The following is a 22,666-nucleotide window of genomic DNA, read 5'->3' on the forward strand; positions in this document are numbered from 1 at the left end:
GCTGGCGGGGCACCAAAGGCCTTTTCCGCCAGCTGAAAATTCATCTGGCGCGGGCCTAGCCCCTTAAGGTTGGGGCTCGGCCCCCAAAGGTGCAGAGGATTCCGCACCTTTGGGGCGGCGCGATGCCCGACTGGTTTGCGCCATTTGGGGCGCCAGTCGGCGGACATCGCGCCGATACCGGAGAATTTCGTCCCTTATTCCTATTCTGTGTCACCATTTGACTTTCGAATTCCTGCATTGAAAAGGAATCCCTTCTCCTCCAGGCATTCGTACTCTAATAATTTATTCCAGTCTGTAGATTGAGACATTTGAGACGTGAGACACTGACCAAAGGCACGTTCAGTCACTGGGGAACTTCCACCAGCAGAGTCTCCGCAGGGTATTCAAACTCAAATGAATGTCAGCATCCTCACTGAAAACTCTGGACACTGTATGGAAATGTCACATAATCAGCTCTTGAGGCAGATCCTCTTTGCACAACTTAAGGATGGATCCCGATCCCAAGGGGGACAGGGCAAATGGTTTAAGGACTCTGAAGGCCCATTGAGAAGGGGACAAATTAACATCAGTGCTGCTTGCCGCTAACCTTGTCAGGCAGCAGCATGTCATGCACCCAACAAGCCACAATACAGTCGCAAAGTGACTGTGTAAACTCTGCTGCGGAGAAATGACAAAAGTGGAAGGAGAAAGAAGAGGCCCTTAACTCCAGAGAACTTTCCCCATACCCTCAGGGCAACTCCTGCTACTGTAACCAAAGGATTGGTGAGCAGAGTCACTTGAGGACACATAAAGCTCAGCAGATGCCGAGCGACTAACCATGAGCAGTCTCTGAACTTCCTCCTTCCCCGACAGTTAGTGCACAGTCTCCTGGCTAATCCAACTTCAAATCGACCCAACATCCACCCGCCCTTGCCTACTTGTTTGCTCCTTTACCTCCAACAGAAAGCAAACCAGTAACAAGCCCAGGATGTAACCCCTCACTACCTCTCCCAATGTGGAAAATATTCCTCAAGAGATTCAACTGGTGCCAGAATAAAATTGGAGGTACACAACCTGGAGCACAAACAGCCTTGATGGCTCAAAACAACTTCTCGTGTTCCAAACTTCTGCTTTGTAACCTTCCAAATTTAACCGTTCAGGAGTCAAGTGTTCAATTCTGACGATACTGTTTCCCTCCATCAACAACCTCCTCCTCATCGCTACTTCACCATGATAGTGAGGGCTACAAAGCAGTCACCTGAAAGTTGGCAGGATTGAGGTTCACGATGAAAAGGATCACACACCCATTAAAACACATGGGATGTACAATGCATGCCAACAGCACTAACAACACCCACACCTCACGATTACATTTCAAATAGGGGGAGGGAGATCACTGATGCAAGTGCCGGAATAGCTGTGTTTCCGTGAGCTCAGGCACTACTCAGCCGAGAATCCTTTCATTTATCGTGCTCACACAGCTCGTGCTTAACTAATCCGGGAATACTGGTGGCACGGTGGTTAGCACAGCTGCCTCTTCGCGCTGAGGACCCGGGTTCGATGCCGGCCCCAGGTCACTGTCCGCGTGGAGTTTGCACATTCTCCCAGTGTCTGCGTGGGTCTCAGCCCCACAACCCAGAGAGGTGTGCAGGCTAGGTGGATTGGGCACGCTAAATTGCCCCTTAATTGGAAAAAAAAGAACTGGTTATTCTATTTATTTATTTTTTAATAATCAGGGAGTGAGAACTCCATATTATGTCCCTGGAAGATTTCTGGCTAAACGTTGGTGACAAAATGTCAAGAAATATTAAGAAAATCCTTGGCAAAAAAGAGCAGCCAGAAGTGACTGGTTTGGAACCGCCTGCTCAACATGGTGACTTAGTGAGTGAACAGGCTCTCGTTCCGGCACCCTCAAAGGCATTATAACTGATGGCTGCTAATATTATCAAGATCATTGACAAGAAACCAGGTCTGTTAGCACAAAATATCAGTGCTCATACTATAGAGCTACAGAATATGGGTAAAAGGCTTGACTGAGCGGAGGAGAAAATTAGTACTGTTGAAAATGCTTCCTCAGTAGAGGCCCACTTACAATCCTTGGAAAAGCAGCTGCGTTGTCTGTCAGAATTCCTTGCCGACCTGGAAAACCGAGGCCAGAGTAAGAATGTCTGGATTGTCGGTTTGCCAGAAGCAGCTGAGGGTAAGCTCCCAGTTAAATCCTTTGAGAGCTGGCAAACACATCTTCTTAATTTAGAAACAAAAGGTGGGGCCATTAAATTAGAAAGGGAACATTGTATACTGTCTCTGAGGCCGAGGGACAATCCACCGACCCCGGCCTGTAATTATCTGTTTTCATGACTTCAAGGATTGCTAAAGAGTATTGGACGCAACTAGAAGTAGTGGGGCCTTGCTCTAGATGGCTGGCTTGTGACGCAGAGCAAGGCCAACAGCGTGGGTTCAATTCCCACAGAGGCTGAGGTTATTCATGAAGGCTCCACCTTCTCAACCTTGCTCCTCGCTTGAGGTGTGCTGATCCTCAGGTTAAATCACCACCAGTTTAATGTGGACAAATGTGAGGTGATGCATTTTGGTAGGTCTAACATGGAGGGAAAATATACTGTAAATGGTAAAATTCTTTGGAATATAGAAAGTCAGAGAGATCTGAGCGTGCAGGTCCACAGATCTTTGAAGGTGGCAACACAAGTGGACAAGGTAGTCAAGAAAGCATACGGAATGCTTGCCTTCATTGGACGGGGCATTGATTATAAAAACTGGCATGTCATGCTACAGTTATATAGAATCTTGGTAAGGCCGCACTTGGGATATTGCGCACAATTCTGGTCGTCACACTACCAGAAGGATGTGGAGGCTTTGGAGAGGGTGCAGAGGAGGTTAACCAGCATATTGCCTGATCTGCAGTAGCTATGTGGAGAGGCTGAAGACTCGGAATGTTTTCATTAGAAATACGGAGGTTGAGGAGTGACCTGATAGAGATCTACAAGATTATGAGGGGCATGGATAGAGTGGATGAGCAGGCATTCTTTCCCAGGGTGGAGGGGTCAGTCAACAGGGGGCATAGGTTTAAGGTCCGTGGGGCAAAGTTTAGAGGAGATGTGAGTGCCAGGGTAGGTTGTGGAAGCAGATACATTAATGGCGTTCAAAAGGCATCTTGACAAACACATGGATAGGATGGGTATAGAGGGATACGGCACAAGGAAGTGCTGAGGGTTTTGGCAAAGATTGGTATCATGACCGGTACAGGCTTGGAGGGCCGAAGGGCCTGTTCCTGTGCTGTATTGTTCTTTGTTCAGTCAGCTTGCCCCCTCAAAAGGGAAAGCAACCTATGGTCATCTGGGACTCTTATTTTACTTTGCTCTAGGAGTGTTTTTCTCTCTTCCTTCTTCCCAACAATTTCTGAGGATCAAAGGTGGATCCTAAGTGCTCCTAGTTCCATGGAGAAGTGATATTTGCCTTGAGGGTAGGCCTGGTCGGACTCCAGGGCCTGATGGTTTGGGAAGTGAAATTAATAAAGAATTTTAAGACTTGCGAATAGATCCTCTGATTGGTCTGAATAATTATTCATTCGAAGCAAGTTGCCTCAGTTGCTTCGAGGAGCGAATATCTCCTTCATTTTGAAGGCAGACAAAAACCCCAAGGAGTGTGCATCCTATAGGCTGATTTCATTCTTGAATGTTGACTTGAGATTGTTGTCTAAAATACTGGTGTTGCGTCTAGAATAAATCCTGCCCCTGATTATCCGCGGTGATTAGGCTGGGTTCATAAAAGTCTGAAATCCATGTAATAATGTGAGGAAATTATTAAATATTATTTAGATGTCATCTAATTCTTGAAAGTGCATAATAAACAAAGCCCATGAATTGCAGAACCCTTCCATCCTTCCCCTCAAATCAAACTTCACCTTCTCAAGTGTTAAAAAGTCCAACAGATCCCCCCCCGCCATGCCAGGGAACAGGGTGGAGCAACTGACCTCCACCCCAACAGGATCCGTCATTGGGCGATCAGTGAGGCGAAGGCTAAAACTTCTGCCTCCGCACCCGCTTCCAACCCCGGCTGATCCAATACCCCGATTATGGCCTCCAGAGGACCCGGCTCAAACCTCACATGTACCACCTTCTAAATTACCCCGAACACCTCCCTCCAATACCCCTCCAGCTTTGGACAGGACCAAAACATATGAACGTGGTTTGTGGCCCCCCCACAACGTTCACAAACATCCTCTACCCCCTCAAAGAGTCGGCTCATTCTTGCCTTTGTGACGTGCGCCCTATACATCACCTTCAGCTGTATCAGCCCCAACCTCACGCACAAAGTTGAGGCATTTACCCTCCGGAGCACCTCACACCACAAACCCTCCTCCATGCTCTCTCCCAACTCTTCCTCCCACTTTGCCTTCATCTCCTTTCAGATGCCTTCTCTTCTCCCAGAATCGACTTTTAAATCGCGGGCACTACCCCCTTCTCCATTCCCCCTGCCGTCAGCACCTCCTCCTACAGTGTGGGGACTGGCGCCACCGGAAAGCTCTATATCTCCTTCTTAGCGAAATCTTGGGCCTGCATAGCCGAAGCATTTCCCCTTGCCCCAACCCATATTTCGCCCCATGCTCCTTCAATCCTGCAAACCGGCCCCCTAGAACCAAATTCTTTAATGCCCTGACTCCCTTCTCCTCCCATCTCCAAAAGCTCCCATCTCACTTCCCTGGCTCAAATCTGTTTCTCCCGAATCGGCCATTTCCTTGACGCCACCCCCAGCCTAAAGAGCCGTTTTTGGGTATTTCTATTCCCCCTTTATTTCAGCAGCTATATAAGGCAAACTTCTCCCCCCCACTTACTCGCGTTTTTAAAGTGGCACCCGCATTGTTGGTCCTCCTTACCGATATCGTGGCTGGGCAGGAGGGAAATTGATTAAGATGAATATGTTGCCTAGGTTGTTATATACTTTACAGTTTCTACCAATTTTACTTTCTGTAAGGTCTTAAGGGAAATTAATTAATGGGCTCCTTAGCTCCTTTATGTGGAACAAAAAGAGATCTCGCTTAAAATCATCCAATTTGCAGCTTTCTAGCTCAAAGAGGGGTCTGGGGGTGCCGAATATTAAGATTTATCAATTAGCTCCACCTCAAGTTTATGCGAGAATGTGTAGGAGTGGACCACACCTCTATTTGGCTTGATATTGAAACTTGCCAGTCTGAATACTCTTTCCAAGCACTGTTTCTTCAGGATTTTAGGGCTGTGCCGAAGAAGTGTGAGAATCCAATTATCATCAACTTTCTGAGAGCATGGAGGACGGCCTGTGAGTTGAAGGTAGACGTAATTTGACTTCCACGCTCTCTCCCATTCAGGGTAACCCAGATTTCCCACCAGGTGTTATAGACCATGGTTTTGATATTTGGAAGATTAGTGGACCTATTAAGCGAGCAGAAATGTTTTGGGGTATTCCTTGTTATCTTTTGAGCAACTGTGTCACAAGATGTACCGAAATACCCCTTTTCCAGACATCTATAACTTAGAAATGTGAGAGATCTTTGCAACATGATGCTAGTGTCTCCCCAGTGGAAAGAATCCTGATATCTATGGAACCAAAGCAGTAAATTACCAGGTTTAGTGACACGTTATAGTCTAGACCCTGTACAAATGTGTTAGTGACTCTGTGGTCTTGGGAAAAAGATCTGGCAGTGAATATTGATGAGGAGACCTGGGCACTATATGGGAAAATGTCATAGAATCTCAGTCTGTAAGGGAACGAAGGAGACCCGACTTAAAATATTGTACGAGCTGCATGTTACACCAATTGTAAGACACAGGACAGACCCTGCTACATCCTCACTGTGAAAAGCAAACTAGTGAGTGGAGGTTATACACAATGGGCGGGATTCTCTGTTTCTGAGACTAAGTGTTGACGCTAATGGAGAATCCGTGGACTTTTCCGCTACCGTTAAGGGCCTAGCACCGGCGCCACGTGGAACACAATCGATCCTAATGGGAAATGGTGCCAGATTCGCTGGATCCGTGATTGACATTCAAAGGCTTACAAGCTGCAGCCATATATAAACAATTCTCCCCCCCCCTCTCACCACCACATCCCAGCCAACAAGATGGCTGTAAGGAGACGGTACCAATATTCGCAGACGCAGAGCTAAAGACCCTCTAGGGCACCGTAGAGGAAAGGAGGATGACCCTGTACCCTGACCCGGAAAGGAGGCTGCCAGCCGCCGCCAATTTCTGTGTATGGACGCAGGTGGCAGAGCTGATCAGCGCTGTGGGCAACGTGGTCCACACTGGCCAGCAGTGCCGGAATAAACTGCACGCCCTCCTCAGGGCACAGTTTAGTTATAGGGGCTAGGGTGCAAACCTGAATGTATTTGTTCACAATAAATGCATGTTACCACTGTTACAACCTGCCTCGGCGCTCCGTCTGATGGATGTGAGGGGTGGGCTGGATCTGGGCTGGCCGGGGGGGAATGGGCGGACGTTGCGGGGAGGGAGGCAGGTGCATGGTGCGGACCCTGTGGGTCGCCCGTGCTCCGCATCCTCCTCCCACCTCCCGGCCTTCCCCACCACTGCCACCCCAGGGATTTGATGGGACCGAATGATGGAATGGGCAGTTCGCATGCAGGGATCACCCAGGTGGACGGTGGGAAGTGCTACCGTGTCAGGACTCAGACGGTGTCAAACGATGCGGACCAGCAGAGCTCATCGCAGAGCAGGCTGACATCATCCTCCATCCCATGGACCAGACCCAGTGTTACTGCCAACCCAGGGCCCCCACCCCGTGATGTGGCAGGTATGTATCACAGAGGGTGTTGCAGGACGGGGGGTGGCCTGGATGGGAAATGAGGGGGTGTGGGGTTGTAATGCAGTGTCCTTGCCACTGGTCAATCCCCCCCCCCCCCCGGGTCAGTGAACCTGGACGTGATCAGCACGTCCCGTGCACGTCGGCCCTGATGCACACGTCATGCGGCCTCCCGTGCCTGATGAACTCCATGTCCTGACCACCCTCCCCCCCCCGGCATCCTCCTCGTTGGACGAGGCTTGCCGTTCATCCTCCTTCTCCAACACATCACTCCTCTGCTGTGCAATGTTGTGGAGGATGCAGCAGGCCACCACGATGCGGGTGGCTCTCTCAGCATCATAGTGGAGGGCCCCTCCAGAGCGGTCCAGGGACCTGAACCGCATCTTCAGGAGGCCGAAGCACCATTCGATCACACCCCTGGTCGCAGCCATGACTGCAGCAGATAGCCCCTGTCACCCAGGAGCCAACCCCTCAGCCGGGGATGCGTCTGAAACATGTCAGGAATCGTTGAGTGTGCCAGGGTGAAGACGTAATGCACACTGCCCGAGTTTCGGGCTCAGGCGTGTATGATGCGCGGTTGATGGTCACACACCAGCTGCATGTTCATCAAGTGGAACCCCTTTAGGTTTGTGCAGGTGCTCGTGGGGGACATGCATCCCGTCAATCACCCCCTGGACTCGGGACATCCCGGCGATGCGGCGAACCCCGCTGCCCGGGCAGCCTGGTGGGCTCGGTCCACAATCAAAGTAGATGTATTGATCTGGCATGGCATCGAAGTCTCCGGCTGAGCAGAGAGACAGTGCGCCACATCTGCCAGATATGGCACACCTGGCACTACGGGGTTATGGGGGAGGACACCCGCTCCCAGTGACTGCCAAGGTGACGGTCGCCCTGAACCTTTATGTCGCTGCTCACACCGCTGCTGCAGCTTCCACCTCCTCCTCTTCAAGCAGCTGCAGCTCGTACAGCCGCAGAGCACCCCCCAGGGCTACAGCGACTAGCAGAAAGGCCACCATTGCTGGTTGAATTCAGATATCCATTGTCTGCAGGGGGTGAAAGGTCGACGTGTTAGCATGGTGTATACCTCCGTGGCCAACCAGGTCCACCAGGCTACATGGTGGCCTCGGTTGGCACTGCGGGATCCGCCTCGCATCTTCCCCCCCCCCCCCCCCCAATCCCCTCACCCCTGGCCCCATCGGTGGCCCATCCCTGATGGCAGGGGTAGCGTTGGCTGGCACTGCCCTCACCAGAGGCTACTGTGGGTGTTGCCCTGGATGGGCTGCCGGTGGGTGGTGGCGGACACAGGTCAGAACCAAGGACCAAGGTGGGTAGTCAGTGGGTGCGCAGCAAGGTGACCGCCGTAATGGCGGCCCATGCCTGGGCATCGCCCGTCCCCTGGGGGAAGGGTCACACCAGTCACTCGGCCTGTTCCCCTCCCCCCCCGCCCTCAGATATGCAGCCAGTGTCTACTGTACGTGCGGAGTGAAACGCATTGATGCCTTTTCGAGGTGACAAAGAACACAATTTGGCGCCAAATTGGCACCTGCCGCGATTTTGGGATCGGAAGCTATTCTCCACCCAATCGCATTTCCCAATTTCGCCATCGGCTAACGGAGAATCCCGCCCATTGTGTCTGGTCTTGTGTCAAAACGGAATCCTACTGGTTGAACATACTTAAAGAGCTTGAGAAGATATTTGAGACGGCCTTAGAGGTTGATCCTTTGTCCTTGGCTCTGGGGCTCCCAGACAAAAAAGATAATTGACGCCAATGAGAAAAGACTGTACAATATCCTTACATTTGCAGCACAGAAGGATATCCTTTGTTTCTGGATTAGCGATAAGCCTCCTTCTCTCCAGAAGTGGTATAAAATTATTATGAATTGCATCTCAATAGAATTCCTAATCTGTATACTCTGATCCAAATCGGATACATTCCAAAAAGTATGGGGCCCCCATCTCAAATACTCATGCTCCGTAGCATCTGAGGTCCTCCTACAAGGGGTCACCCCAGTCACCCTGTACGTTATGTAATTCTGCCTCTAATGTCGTATGCGCGAGGGTGTGCACCACTTTGCAATGTTTTCATCCTTTCTCCCCCAACCCCATTACTTGACCTCTCTACGTTTTGTAAATGGAGAAGCGCGGGGTTTACTGAACCAACTGCGTTCGTTTCCTCCTGACATTGATCACGCTGCACCAGTTTTGAGGGTGTGTTGTATTGTTTGTAAAAATGGAAGAACTCTAATAAAAAGACACTTTAAAAAACAATTTAAATGAAAGAATTGGCAAGGGATCCACTCTCAGTGCAAAGGCTCAGATATGGCACAATTTTGTACATCCCTCACATCCAGTAATGTTCCACATTGACAGAATCATCTCCCAGCAACCACACTGCGAAGCTGTCTCAGTACTGAAGAGCAAGACAAGTCAATTTACATCACATTGTCCTCTAGAGATCAGTGAAACTCTCTGGAGGAGGGAGAGTGGAGGTTTTCAATGTCCAAAAGCTTATTTAATAAAAATAATAATAATAATAATAATCTTTATTAATGTCACAAGTAGGCTTACATTAACACTGCAATGAAGTTACTGTGAAAAGCCCCGAGTCGCCACACTCCAGCGCCTGTTCGGGTACACTGAGGGAGAAGTCAGAATGTCCAATTCACCTAACAAGCATGTATTTTGGGGCTTGTGGGAGGAAACCGGAGCACCCGGAGGAAACGCAAGCAGACATGGGGAGAACGTGCAGACTCCCCACAGACAGTGACCCAAGCTGGGAATTGAACCTGGGACCCTGGCATTATGATGCAACAGTGCTAACCACTGTGCTACCGTACCGCTCTTTTATATGCAAAAAGTTAGGTGCGCTCATAATGCAGCGAAACAGGTTGAGTGTCTAAACCTGCAAATCCTTCCAAACACGCTAATGGCTGGCGGTAAGAGTGGGGGAGACTCCTGGTCAGCCACGTTTGATGTGGACAGGCGCCCCCTCAAGCTATAAGCCCCTGGTGACAGACTAGTGAACTGTTCTAGGAATTACTAACTATGGAGACAGACGAATGTCTGCCTTAGTGCATCACTAGGTACGGGAGGAGAACTGGAATTGGAAGGCAGCAAGTTGTAGCAGTAAGATGATTGTCAGGAGTTTCATTTTCCATTCTCTCTGCATTGGAGACCTGCACCACATCTTGCCACATCCTTTACTTTGTTCAGAATACTCAGCCCTGTCTGTGCTCCACAGAATTCAAACAATGACATTCCAGAAATTGAAACACAACACACTTTCTCAGAATCCAAAAGGGTTTCAACCTTCAGAGAATTTGACCTTCCGGTGGGAATCCCCGAATACTTCACTTAGTTCTCATGTGTACCCTCCACTTTGTGGGGAAACACTTGTCCCTCTGATCCCAGAGTTAAAGCCAGCTTCACAGAGAAGCCTGATGGGTAAGTCCATTCTGCAGCGCTCTCCTCTGGTGTACAGGCTAATTGCAGCACCTATCCAGTCCTTGGGCAGATATCCTGAATTTTGGTGCTTGTTAAGATGCAAACATGTGATAGTTCAAGCAGTTCTACAGGACTGGCATTTAAAAAGTGTCAAACAATATCCATGTGTTCATTAGCATTTAAATTCATTCAAATTCAGTGTGTGTTTAGGCTCCCACTTACCCCTGTTTGACATCGGCATGGATGAAAGATCCACGTCTGCTGGCCAAAAGCAAGCTGATATTGCCTTCTCTGGCAATTATCGAAGCCAAATCCCTAGAATGAGAGGATTGATAATTAATAACAAAATAGCAAAGTCTAAGGAACCATAGTGAATTTACATGTCAGCCTGCCACATTTAAAAATTGTTCATCATTTTCTTCCCTCTTGGTGGGACAGGTTTTGAGATAGAGTTATATTTAATTGTTGCATTTTAAAATATTAGTGAATTTGCACAGCTTTCAAAACAGCAAGAATCTCAGGGCAATATGTGTATAAAGAGCAGTTGAACCTGTTTCTGATAGAGCTCAAACATCTTTTCCTAAACTGCTACAGGTCTAATTTTGTTCGTCTTTCATGGGATGTGGGCGTCAGTGGCTAGACAGCATTTATTGCCCATCCCTAATTGCCCTATGATCCCAGTTGATGTTACTCCTACAAATTCAGATCCCAGAGTGAAACAGGGCCTGATAGATCCTAACTCTTATATTTTGTTTAGAAACATGGAGAACAGCGAATAAACAAAGTCCCAGGAGTCTGCTGATGTACTTTTAACAATCGAATAAAACATTTATGAAACAAGAAAAGAACTATATCACATCAGTGTTTTCCAAACTTTTTTCCCGGGACTCCATTTTACCAACCAGCCAACCTTCGCGACCCATGCTGATCCTACTTGGCCGTCATGATCTCACTCCAATCAGGTTGGCAGGAGGAGAGGGCTATGCACATATCAGGTGCAGAGTTCAGAGTTCTGCACTGGATACTCCTCGGAGACGCTACTCCAGAATACTGACCCTCATGGAATTGTGGCATGTTATTAATATGCTGTCACAGGTGAGGTGCAGATGTTCAGTCTCTTCATTTAGAGTCAGCTGTAAGTTAATAATTGACTCTGGAGTTTCGAACTCCAAAGGATTTTTCACCCACCTCTTCTGTTTCAAAATCTGAAACTTATCTTCTGGAAAGAAGTGACAAAACTGTTGATCAGCGGAGCCAGATGCGACTGAATAAGGCTTGCCAGTCTAATTACAGTTCCCATACTGACACTGTTTTCTTCAATGTGTTGTAGCAGTGTGTTTTGACTTTGTATTCACACTTGCCAAACTTTGAATGACTTTTGGAAAGCATCTATTTCTTTACAGTGCTGAAAGCAATCATCATCCTTCCCTTGCAATTTGAGGTTCAATTTGTTTAGAATTGAAAAGATGTCTGCAAGGTAAGACATAGTTAGCATCCAACTCTCATTTGCCAGTACAGCCCTGCATATAACATTGGATTCTCCAATTTTGAGGCTATGTCCCCACGCTGACATGAAAACAGTGGTGTTTTATGCCAGAACAACTGGCTTAAAACGGCCACCGATCCTCCGTTTGGCTGGGGGCTAGCATGCCGGCAGCGTAGAGCACCCGGCTCTAGCTGCTGATAATGCCTGGAGAATTGCCGGGTCCGTGGCCACGCATGCGCACAGCGGCGGCCTGCAGCAGTCGCGCCATGCTACAAAATAATAATCTTTTATTGTCACAAGTAGGCTCACATTAACACTGCAATGAAGTTACTGTGAAACGCCCCTAGTCACCACATTCCGGCGCCTGTTCGGGTACACAGAGGGAGAATTCAGAATTCTCAGCTGGTACGGGAATTGAACCCGCGCTGCTGGCCTTGTTCTGCATCACAAACCAGCTGCCTAGCCCACTGAGCTGGGCCGGAGGCCCCTCGTGGACCCTGCCCGTAAAATAGAGCTCCCCTTTGGCCGGCTCGCATGCCCCAGACAACCCCCCTCACAGTGCCCCTAGTCCCTGATAAAGTACCCCCCTGCCCATGGATCGGCACTCCCCTGACTGTGGTGGCGCTGGACTGAGTCTGCAGCCGCTACGCCGTGTTCCCAACAGATGAGACCACACGCGACCGATGCAGTCGGGAGCTCGGCCGGTTGGGGGCGGAGCATCGGGGGGCAGGCAATGTCCTGAGGCAGTCAATATGGAGGGGGTGGAGCATCGCGAAAGCGCCGCCTCCTATTCGGTCGGGAACTTTGATTCTCCGGCCGATCACCGAACGCGATTTTGCCGTCGGCGACCGGAGAATCCAGCCCAGGTGCTTTGCATCCTCCATTGGCACAATAACAGAGTCATATCTCAAGAAGTCATCTTTATACTGCTTTGTTCCTGATTTCAGATTCTTCTCAGTCGACTGTTCACCAGAGGCCCTGGAGCTCTGTATATAGCTCGTACTAGCACTGCTTTGTCCTGCGCTGGACTCTCCTGGGCAGTCTCTCCAACAGATTCAGTTCTGAGTTCCTGGCCTGCTTGTATCTCTGGCTCTCTCTTCCTTATAACAAAACGATCTATCTTCAGTTCTACACAGTCCTGTTGCCTTGCTTGCTCGCAGCTAGAAAATGGGGAATCTCTTCCTCGTGATTTCACACCAAAAGCATGGATGTACTGGGCGCGTGACGTCAGTGTAGGTGCCGGGCGTCTGGCCTTCTCTCTGCCGCTGCTTCTAGCGGGTAGACTGCATTGTTCACATTTAAAAGCCGGCCATGGCCGGCGGCCCTTTCTCCCGTGATCGGGAATGCCCCGACTGATCACTCCGTAACTCTCCTGACACCCTCCCGTGACTTGAAAAGCCCTGTATTACATGACTCCTTTACCCCAATGACACATTTACAGATATTTACATATTTGTAAGTCTAACACAAGTTACAAGATCTATCTTATATGCTAATGTTCTCAGTAAATACACAGGCCATGTAACCCAACAGGCAAATTGCGGTTAGACACATCAAACTCAGAGAATATGTGGCAGATGTCACTTAAACAACTTCTGCAGATTTCTCATCAATTCTCTCCAGATGCTTGTTACACTGTGAACCAACTGGTCTCACTGGAACTATTTCTTTCACAGGAGGGTTTCCAAATTCCGCTCTCGAAGAGCACGTCTTGGAATCCCAAACAACACTTTCTCCTGGATTATTTTACCAAGGATCCATCTCCAGGGTTTCAACCTCTCCTTCTGATGTTCCTCTGCCCTGGGTCATCATGGGCATTCAAGCTTTGCCTTGCATGGAATCTCTCTGCTCTGATGCCTAGCCATGCCAACAGAACACCACAGCTTCACAGCTCCGTAGTAAAGAGTCTTCGGGCCTCATTGGATTTTTGGCCTCTCGCCTGCCCATGTTATTCCAGGTCTGTACCTTACAGCCCTGTCTTTAACTTCTAACATATGAAATAGGAGGAGAAGTAGGCCATTCGGCTCCTCAAGCCTGCTCCGCCAATCAATGAGATCATGGCTGATTTATTTGTGCTTTGAGTTCCAAATCCCCTTCTTCCCCCTTTTGCCTTTGATCTCCTTGCCGAACAAGAATCTATCTACTCCTGTCTTAAAAATATTCAGTGACCCTGGGCGCGATTCTCCACTCCCACGCCGGTTGGGAGAATCGCCTGGGCCGCCAAAATTTCCGGTGACGCCGGTCCGACGCCCTCCCGCGATTCTCCCAAGCGGCGGGAACGGCCCGGTCGAGTTTCGCGGGCTGCAGGCCGTAGAATCGCCGGAGACACCCAAAATGGCGATTCTCCAGCACCCCCACTATTCTGAGGCCCGGATGGGCCGAGCGGCCAGGCCAAAACGGCGGGTTCCCCCCGGCACCGTCCACACCTGGTCGCTGCAGTCGTGGGCGGTGCGTGAACGCTGGGGGGACGGCCTGTGGGGGGGCGAGGGGGGGATCCTGCACCGGGGGGTACCTCAGATGTGGTACCTCCTTCCTTCTGCGGCCCCGCAAGATCCGTCCCCCATCTTCTTGCGGGGCGGACTTAGAGAGGACGGCAACCACGCATGCGCGGATGATGTCCGTTATGCGGCGCCGGCCGCGTCATCTATGCGGCGCCGCTTTTACGCGTAGAAGACGCGGCCCCGATACTGGCCCATTGTCAGGGCCTGAATCGGTCGGGACCGGGGCCGTTCCGCGCCGTCGTGAACCTCAACGCCGTTCACGACGGCGCGGCCACTTCGGCGTGGGAGTGGAGAATCCCGCCCCCTGCCTCCACCCCTTCTGAGGCAGAGAGTTCCAAAGTCACACAACCCTCTCAGGGAAACAAATTCTCCTCATCTCTGTGCTATAAGGGTGACCCCTCTAAACTCTTTCCCTTTCTTTCTCTGCCTTTCTACCTTGTATACTCGTGATCCATCTCTCGGTTTTTCATTGTGTTAATAAATTCTAGTTTTATTTCACCTTAAGGAATTTTCTGTGGGGTTATTTTTAACATTCAACCTCATAATTCCAGGTTTGGGAAACACACCAAGGTCCATTTTAACAAGGGAAACAAATTAAATTAGAAATGAAAACTATCACTGTCAACGGCAGAAGAGGTGGGGGGCCCCGGTCAGTAATAATCCACCTCACCCACGTGTTTGTAAGACAGGTTAGTCTGTCCACTCCATTAAGAGAGGCATGCATATGGTCAAATTGTTGTGCTTCAACAATACGCTCAATACTGGATTCCTCCCAGCACCACAGGTGAGAACCTGTGAGAGGCTGTATTTCACTTCACTCACCTTAGAGCAGATAGACAGGGCTGTTAAGAGTGGGTCTGGCGTCACATGTGGGCCAGACCAGGTAAGGACAGCAGATGTCTTTCCCTAAAGTGCATTAGTGAACCAGATGAGTTTTTACAACAATCGATAATAGTTTCATGATCATCATATTTATATTCCAGATTTACTAAATTGAATTGAATTTCCACCTGTTGCCGTGGTGGGATTTGAACCCGTGTCCCTGAAGCCTGGGCCTCTGTATTACTAAGCCAGCGACATTACTGATATAAATACAAATACACAGAGTTTTAAAAAGTTTGGACAGTTTTTGTAGCAGAAGGGTGTTTGGATAGAGCAGAGGTTAATGTGGGGCTGGGAAACAGTACTGCCCACAGTGTGATGTCGAGAGTCACATGATGGTAGACCTTGTGTGTAGAAGAGTCTGGAAGGAGTCAGCATGGAGACAGCACCTGGGCAGGGCTGCATCTTGGAGATGTATATAATTATTAGTTACCATTAAACAGTTTGGGGACAATTCTGAGCCTGCACTGGCTGTGCGAGGGATCAGCGACACGGGCGGAAAATCCGGAGAGAATCAGGAAAAATTATTCCCTCCGGGGAGATTGCGTTTCTTGATTTTTCCCAACCCCTCGCCAGAGGCATCGCGATGTTTATGCCCACAAAGGACATGAATCTCATTTAAATAGATTTTAATGGATGCAAATATCATAAACGGGCCCCTTGCGGTCATCCCCCCCCTCACTAAATGGTGGTGGCGCAGGGGGAGGAGGGTGGGGGAGGGGGGGGGAATGCTGGCAATGATTGTCAGTGGTGAGGAGGGTACCTCCGTTGTGGGGGCTGGGGGTCGTTAGGTTTTAGTGCAGACCAGGACACCCTTTAAAGATGATGCCCCAATCTTGGTGGAGCTGGTTGCCATCTCTATCAGGCCCCACCCCACCAGAGTGACCACTGATTTTTCTTCTTTAAAGTGGCTCAAGATCTGGAGATAAAATCAGTTTGTGTAACTGGAGAGCTACACGCCAGTTTTCAGTCTGAGCCTGACACTTTACCAAATACTGGTAAGATTCCACCATTCATGTTCATCCAGACAGGCCCCCAGACCCCTTAATGAGAGACTAAACAACCTTGCAACATGTTTCATTGGAGCAACTCAGATTGAGGGTATGCTCTGATAGAGGTACGCACATACTGCAAAATAACTTTTCTGTTTCTTTAAACTCAGCAAGTCTTTTCAAATTGCCTTTTTGCCTTTCAAATGATTTTTAAAAAAATATATATTTATTAAAGTTTTTTAACACAATTTTTCTCCCTTACAAACAATAACCACCCCCCCCCCACCCCCCCCACCTCGTAACATATTTACACAGCTTTGTACACTGGCCCTCACCCGTACGTGCCAGTTTCCCCAACACTTCATGTTATCTCTTGCTCATCCACCCTCCCAGGCAGTCCCCCCTTTCCCGCCCCCCCCCCCCAGGACACCCCCCCCCCCCCCCCCCCCCCAAGGTTGCTGCTGCTGACCGACCTTCCTCTAACGCAATGCAAGATAGTCTAGGAACGGTTGCCACCGCCTGTAGAACCCCTGCGCAGACCCTCTCAAGGTGAACTTAATCCTCTCCAACTTTATGAACCCAGCCATGTCGTTTATCCAGGCCTCCACGCTGGGGGGCTTCGCCTCCTTCCACATTAGCAAGATCCTTCGCCGGGTTACTAGGGACGCAAAGGCCAGAATGCCGGCCTCTTTCGCCTCCTGCACTCCCGGTTCGTCCACTATTCCAAATATTGCTAGCCCCCAGCTTGGCTTGACCCGGACTTTCACCACCTGAGATATTGCTCCCGCCACTCCTCTCCAGAACCCCTCCAGTGCCGGGCATGACCAAAACATATGGACATGGTTCGCCGGGTTCCCTGAGCACCTTCCACATCTGTCCTCTACCCCAAAGAACCTACTCAACCTCGCCCCCGTCAAGTGCGTTCTGTGGACCACCTTAAATTGTATCAGGCTGAGCCTGGCACACGAGGAGGAGGAATTAACCCTACCTAGGGCATCAGCCTTCCTCGATCTCCTCCCCCAGCTCCTCCTCCCATTTACCCTTCAACTCTTCTACCAGCGCTTCCCCCTCTTCTTTCAACTCCTGGTGTATTTCCGACACCTTGCCCTCCCCGACCCATACACCCGAGATCACCCTATCTTGAACTTCTTGTGCCGGGAGCAACGGGAATTCCCTCACCTGTCGCCTCATAAAAGCCCTCACCTGCATATATCTTCAAAACAAGTATACCATTTTGGATGCTGTTGGGGGGTTGACCTACCGGGGGAAGGCCCTAGCGGCCATGTCTCTGGCACTGAGCCTGGCTCTGGGGCTCAGAAGGGAAGGGGGGAGAATAGAAAAGCAATAGTAGTAGGAGAATATGGTTAGGGGAATAGATAGGAGATTCTGTGGTCGCGAGCGAGACTCCCGGAAGGTATGTTGCCTCCCGGGTGCCAGGGCCAGGGATGTCTCGGATCGTGTCTTCAGGATCCTTAAGGAGGGTGAGCAGCCAGAAGTCGTGGTGCACATTGGTACCAACGACATAGGTAGGAAAAGGGGTGTGGAGGTAATAAACAAATTTAGAGAGTTAGGCTGGAAGTTAAAAGCCAGGACAGACAGAGTTGTCATCTCTGGTTTGTTGCCGGTGCCACGTGATAGCGAGGCTAGGAATAGGGAGAGAGTGCAGTTGAACACGTGGCTGCAGGAATGGTGTAGGAGGGAGGGCTTCAGGTATTTGGATAATTGGAGCGCATTCTGGGGAAGGTGGCACCTGTACAAGCAGGACGGGTTGCATCTGAACCAGAGGGGCACCAATATCCTGGGAGGGAGGTTTTCTAGTACTCTTCGGGAGGGTTTAAACTAATTTGGCAGGGGAATAGGAACCGGATTTGTAGTCCAGCAACTAAGGTAGCCGATATTCAGGATGCCAAAGCGTGTAATGAGGCAGTGGGGAAGGGAACACTGACACAGGAGAGTACTTGCAGGCACGGAGATGGGTTGAAGTGTGTATACTTCAACACAAGAAGCATCAGGAATAAGGTGGGTGAACCTAAGGCATGGATCGGTACTTGGGACTACGATGTGGTGGCCATCACGGAAACTTGGATAGAAGAGGGGCAGAAATGGTGTTGGAGGTCCCTGGTTATAGATGTTTCAATAAGATTAGGGAGGGTGGTAAAAGAGGTGGGGAGGTGGCATTGTTAATTAGAGATAGTATAACAGCTGCAGAAAGGCAGTTCGAGGAGTATCACCCTCATGAGGTAGTATGGGTTGAAGTCAGAAATAGGAAAGGAGCAGTCGCCTTGTTAGGAGTTTTCTATAGGCCCCCCCAATAGTAGCAGAGATGTGGAGGAACAGATTGGGAAACAGATTTTGGAAAGGTGCAGAAGTCACAGGGTAGTGGTCATGGGTGACGTTAACTTCCCAAATATCGAGTGGAAACTCTTTAGATCAAATAGTTTGGATGGGGTGGTGTTTGTGCAGAGTGTCCAGGAAGCTTTTCTAACACAGTATGTAGATTGTCCGACCAGAGGAGGGGCAATATTGGATATAGTACTTGGTAATGAACCAGGGCAAGTGATAGATTTGTTAGTGGGGGAGCATTTTGGAGATAGTGACCACAATTCTGTGACTTTCACTTTAGTAATGGAGAGGGATAGGTGCGTGCAACAGGGCAAGGTTTACAATTGGGGGAAGGGTAAATACGATGTTGTCAGACAAGAATTGAAGTGCATAAGTTGGGAACATAGGCTGTCAGGGAAGGACACAAGTGAAATGTGGAACTTGTTCAAGGAACAGGTACTACATGTCCTTGATATGTATGTCCCTGTCAGGCAGGGAAGAGATGGTCGAGTGATGGAACCATGGTTGACGAGAGAGGTTGAGTGTCTTGTTAAGAGGAAAAAGGATGCCCGGCACTGCAGGGGTTCTGGGTGGGGGTGGCAAAGGTGCTTTCGAAGGTGGTGGGGGTCCGGGTCGAGCCAGGCTGGGGGTTGGCTATATTTGGGGTTGCAGAAGAGCCGGGAGTGCAGGAGGCGAAAGAGGCTGATGTCTTGGCCTTTGCGTCCCTAGTAGCCCGGTGAAGGATATTGCTTATGTGGAAGGAAGCCAAACCCCCGGGCGTGGAGACCTGGATAAATGACATGGCAGGGTTTATAAAACTGGAAAGGATAAAGTTCGCACTAAGGGGTTCGGCTCAAGGGTTCACCAGGCGGTGGCAAGCGTTCATTGACTACCTCGCAGAACGATAAAGGAAATGGGAAGGCAACAGCAGCAACCCAGGGGGGAGGGGGGGGGGGCGGGGAGGGCTTGGGCAGGTCCTCAGGGGTGTTTTTTGTATAGATATTTGTACTTGGTTATGTATATTGGATTGTTTGATTTTATCTCTGGAGAGTTATTATTTTTGTTATGGCAGTTGCCATTTAGTTTATATATTATTTATTTATTTGTTAAAACGGTCACTGTTATTTATATTGTTTTATTGTTGTAAAAAGGTAAACCTTTGTATTGTTTTGTTTGACCAGAAAAAATTTGAATAAAATATATTTTTTTTTTAAAAGAGGAAAAATGAGACTTATGGCTGAGGAAACAAGGTTCAGACAGGGCATTGGAGGGATACAAGATAGCCAGGAGGGAACTGAAGAAAGGGATTAGGAGAGCTAAGAGAGGGCATGAACAATCTTTGGCGGGTAGGATCAAGGAAAACCCCAAGGCCTTTTACACATATGTGAGAAATATGAGAATGACTAGAGCGAGGGTAGGTCCGATCAAGGACAGTAGCGGGAGATTGTGTATTGAGTCTGAAGAGATAGGAGAGGTCTTGAACGAATACTTTTCTTCAGTATTTACAAATGAGAGGGGCCATATTGTTGGAGAGGACAGTGTGAAACAGATTGGTAAGCTCGAGGAAATACTTGTTAGGAAGGAAGATGTGTTGGCATTTTGAAAAACTTGAGGATAGACAAGTCCCCCGGGCCTGACGGGATATATCCAAGGATTCTATGGGAAGCAAGAGATGAAATTGCAGAGCCGTTGGAAATGATCTTTTCGTCCTCACTGTCAACAGGGGTGATACTAGGGGATTGGAGAGTGGCGAATGTCGTGCCCCTGTTCAAAAAAGGGACTAGGGTAACCCTGGGAATTACAGGCCAGTTAGTCTTACTTCGGTGGTAGGCAAAGTAATGGAAGGGTACTGAAGGATAGGATTTCTGAGCATCTGGAAAGACACTGCTTGATTAGGGATAGTCAGCACGGATTTCATAGATTTCATAGAATTTACAGTGCAGAAGGAGGCCATTCGGCCCATCGAGTCTGCACCGGCTCTTGGAAAGAGCACCCTACCCAAGCCCACACCACCCTATCCCCATAACCCAGTAACCCCACTCAACCAACACTAAGGGCAATTTTGGACACTAAGGGCAATTTAGCATGGCCAATCCACCTAACCTGCACATCTTTGGACTGTGGGAGGAAACCGGAGCACCCGGAGGAAACCCACGCACACACGCACGGGGAGAACGTGCAGACTCCGCACAGACAGTGACCCAGCCGGGAATCGAACCTGGGACCCTGGAGCTGTGAAGCAATTGCGCTAACCGCTATGCTACCGTGCTGCCCTATCCCTAATTTGTGAGGGGTAGGTCTTGCCTTACAAGTCTTATTGAATTTTTTGAGGTGGTGACCAAGCATGTGGATGAAGGTAAAGCAGTGGATGTAGTGTACATGGATTTTAGTAAGGCATTTGAGAAGGTTCCCCATGGTAGGCTTCTGCAGAAAGTAAGGAGGCATGGGATAGTGGGAAATTTGGCCAGTTGGATAACGAACTGGCTAACCGATAGAAGTCAGAGAGTGGTGGTGGATGGCAAATATTCAGCCTGGATCCCAGTTACCAATGGCGTACCGCAGGGATCAGTTCTGGGTCCTCTGCTGTTTGTGATTTTCATTAATGACTTGGATGAGGGAGTTGTAGGGTGGGTCAGTAAATTTGCAGACGATACGAAGATTGGTGGAGTTGTGGATAGTAAGGAGGGCTGTTGTCGGCTGCAACGAGACATAGATAGGATGCAGAGCTGGGCTGAGAAGTGGCAGATGGAGTTTAACCCTGAAAAGTGTGAGGTTGTCCATTTTGGAAGGACAAATATGAATGCAGAATACAGGGTTAACAGTAGAGTTCTTGGCAATGTGGAGGAGCAGAGAGATCTTGGGGTCTATGTTCATACATCTTTGAAAGTTGCCACTCAAATGGATAGAGCTGTGAAGAAGGCCTATGGTGTACTCGTGTTCATTAACAGAGGGATTGAATTTAAGAGCCGTGAGGTGATGATGCAGCTGTACAAAACTTTGGTAAGGCCACATTTGGAGTACTGTGTACAGTTCTGGTCGCCTCATTTTAGGAAGGATGTGGAAGCTTTGGAAAAGGTGCAAAGAAGATTTACCAGGATGTTGCCTGGAATGGAGAGTAGGTCTTACGAGGAAAGGTTGAGGGTGCTAGGCCTTTTCTCATTAGAACGGAGAAGGATGAGGGGCAACTTGATAGAGGTTTATCAGATGATCAGGGGAATAGATAGAGTAGACAGTCAGAGACTTTTTCCCCGGGTGGAACAAACCATTACAAGGGGACATAAATTTAAGGTGAAAGGTGGAAGATGTAGGAGGGATATCAGAGGTAGGTCCTTTACACAGAGAGTAGTGGGGGCATGGAATGCACTGCCTGTGGAAGTAGTTGAGTCGGAAACATTAGGGACCTTCAAGCAGCTATTGGATAGGTACATGGATTACGGTAAAATGATATAGTGTCGATTTATTTGTTCTTAAGGGCAGCACGGTAGCATTGTGGATAGCACAATTGCTTCACAGCTCCAGGGTCCCAGGTTCGATTCCGGCTTGGGTCACTGTCTGTGCGGAGTCTGCACGTCCTCCCTGTGTCTGCGTGGGTTTCCTCCGGGTGCTCCGGTTTCCTCCCACAGTCCAAAGATGTGCAGGTTAGGTGGATTGGCCATGATAAATTGCCCTTAGTGTCCAAAATTGCCCTTGGTGTTGGGTGGAGGTGTTGGGTTTGGGTGGGGTGCTCTTTCCGGGAGCCGGTGCAGACTCGGGGAGCCGAATGGCCTCCTTCTGCACTGTGGATTCAATGATAATCTATGATTAATCTAGGACAAAGGTTCGGCACAACATCGTGGGCCGAAGGGCCTGTGCTGTGCTGTATTTTCTATGTTCTATGTTCTAAAGGCATTTCCCGGGGGTAACTCGAACTTCTCCTCCAGTGCCCCTAGGCTCGCTAACGTCCCATCGATGAACAGGTCCCCCATTCTTCCAATCCCCGCCCGATGCCAGCTCTGGAACCCCCCGTCCACCTTCCCCGGGACAAACCGGTGGTTACCCCTGATCGGGGACCACACCGATGCTCCCATTGCACCCCGGTGCCATCTCCACTGGCCCCAGATCCTTAGCGTTGCCGCCACCACCGGGCTCGTGGTATACTTTGTTGGCGAGAGCGGCAGCGGTGCCGCCACCAATGCCCCCAGGCTCGTTCCTTTACAGGACGCCATCTCCATCCTCTTCCATGCCGCCCCCTCTCCCTCCATAACCCACTT

General features: G+C 49.5%; 1 protein-coding gene across 2 annotated transcripts in view; it reads right to left on the reverse strand.

The window, feature by feature from the left end:
- Nucleotides 1-22,666, reverse strand: part of LOC140388163 (uncharacterized) — a 296,950-nt gene that overhangs the window by 89,748 nt on the left and 184,536 nt on the right. For both annotated transcript variants that reach the window (XM_072471912.1, XM_072471911.1), the window contains one exon: nucleotides 10,456-10,548. In XM_072471912.1, the coding sequence (XP_072328013.1) occupies nucleotides 10,456-10,548 (93 nt within the window). The remainder of the gene's footprint in view (nucleotides 1-10,455; nucleotides 10,549-22,666) is intronic.

Source organism: Scyliorhinus torazame, chromosome 13, assembly GCF_047496885.1.
Source record: "Scyliorhinus torazame isolate Kashiwa2021f chromosome 13, sScyTor2.1, whole genome shotgun sequence".
Lineage (NCBI taxonomy): Eukaryota > Metazoa > Chordata > Chondrichthyes > Carcharhiniformes > Scyliorhinidae > Scyliorhinus > Scyliorhinus torazame.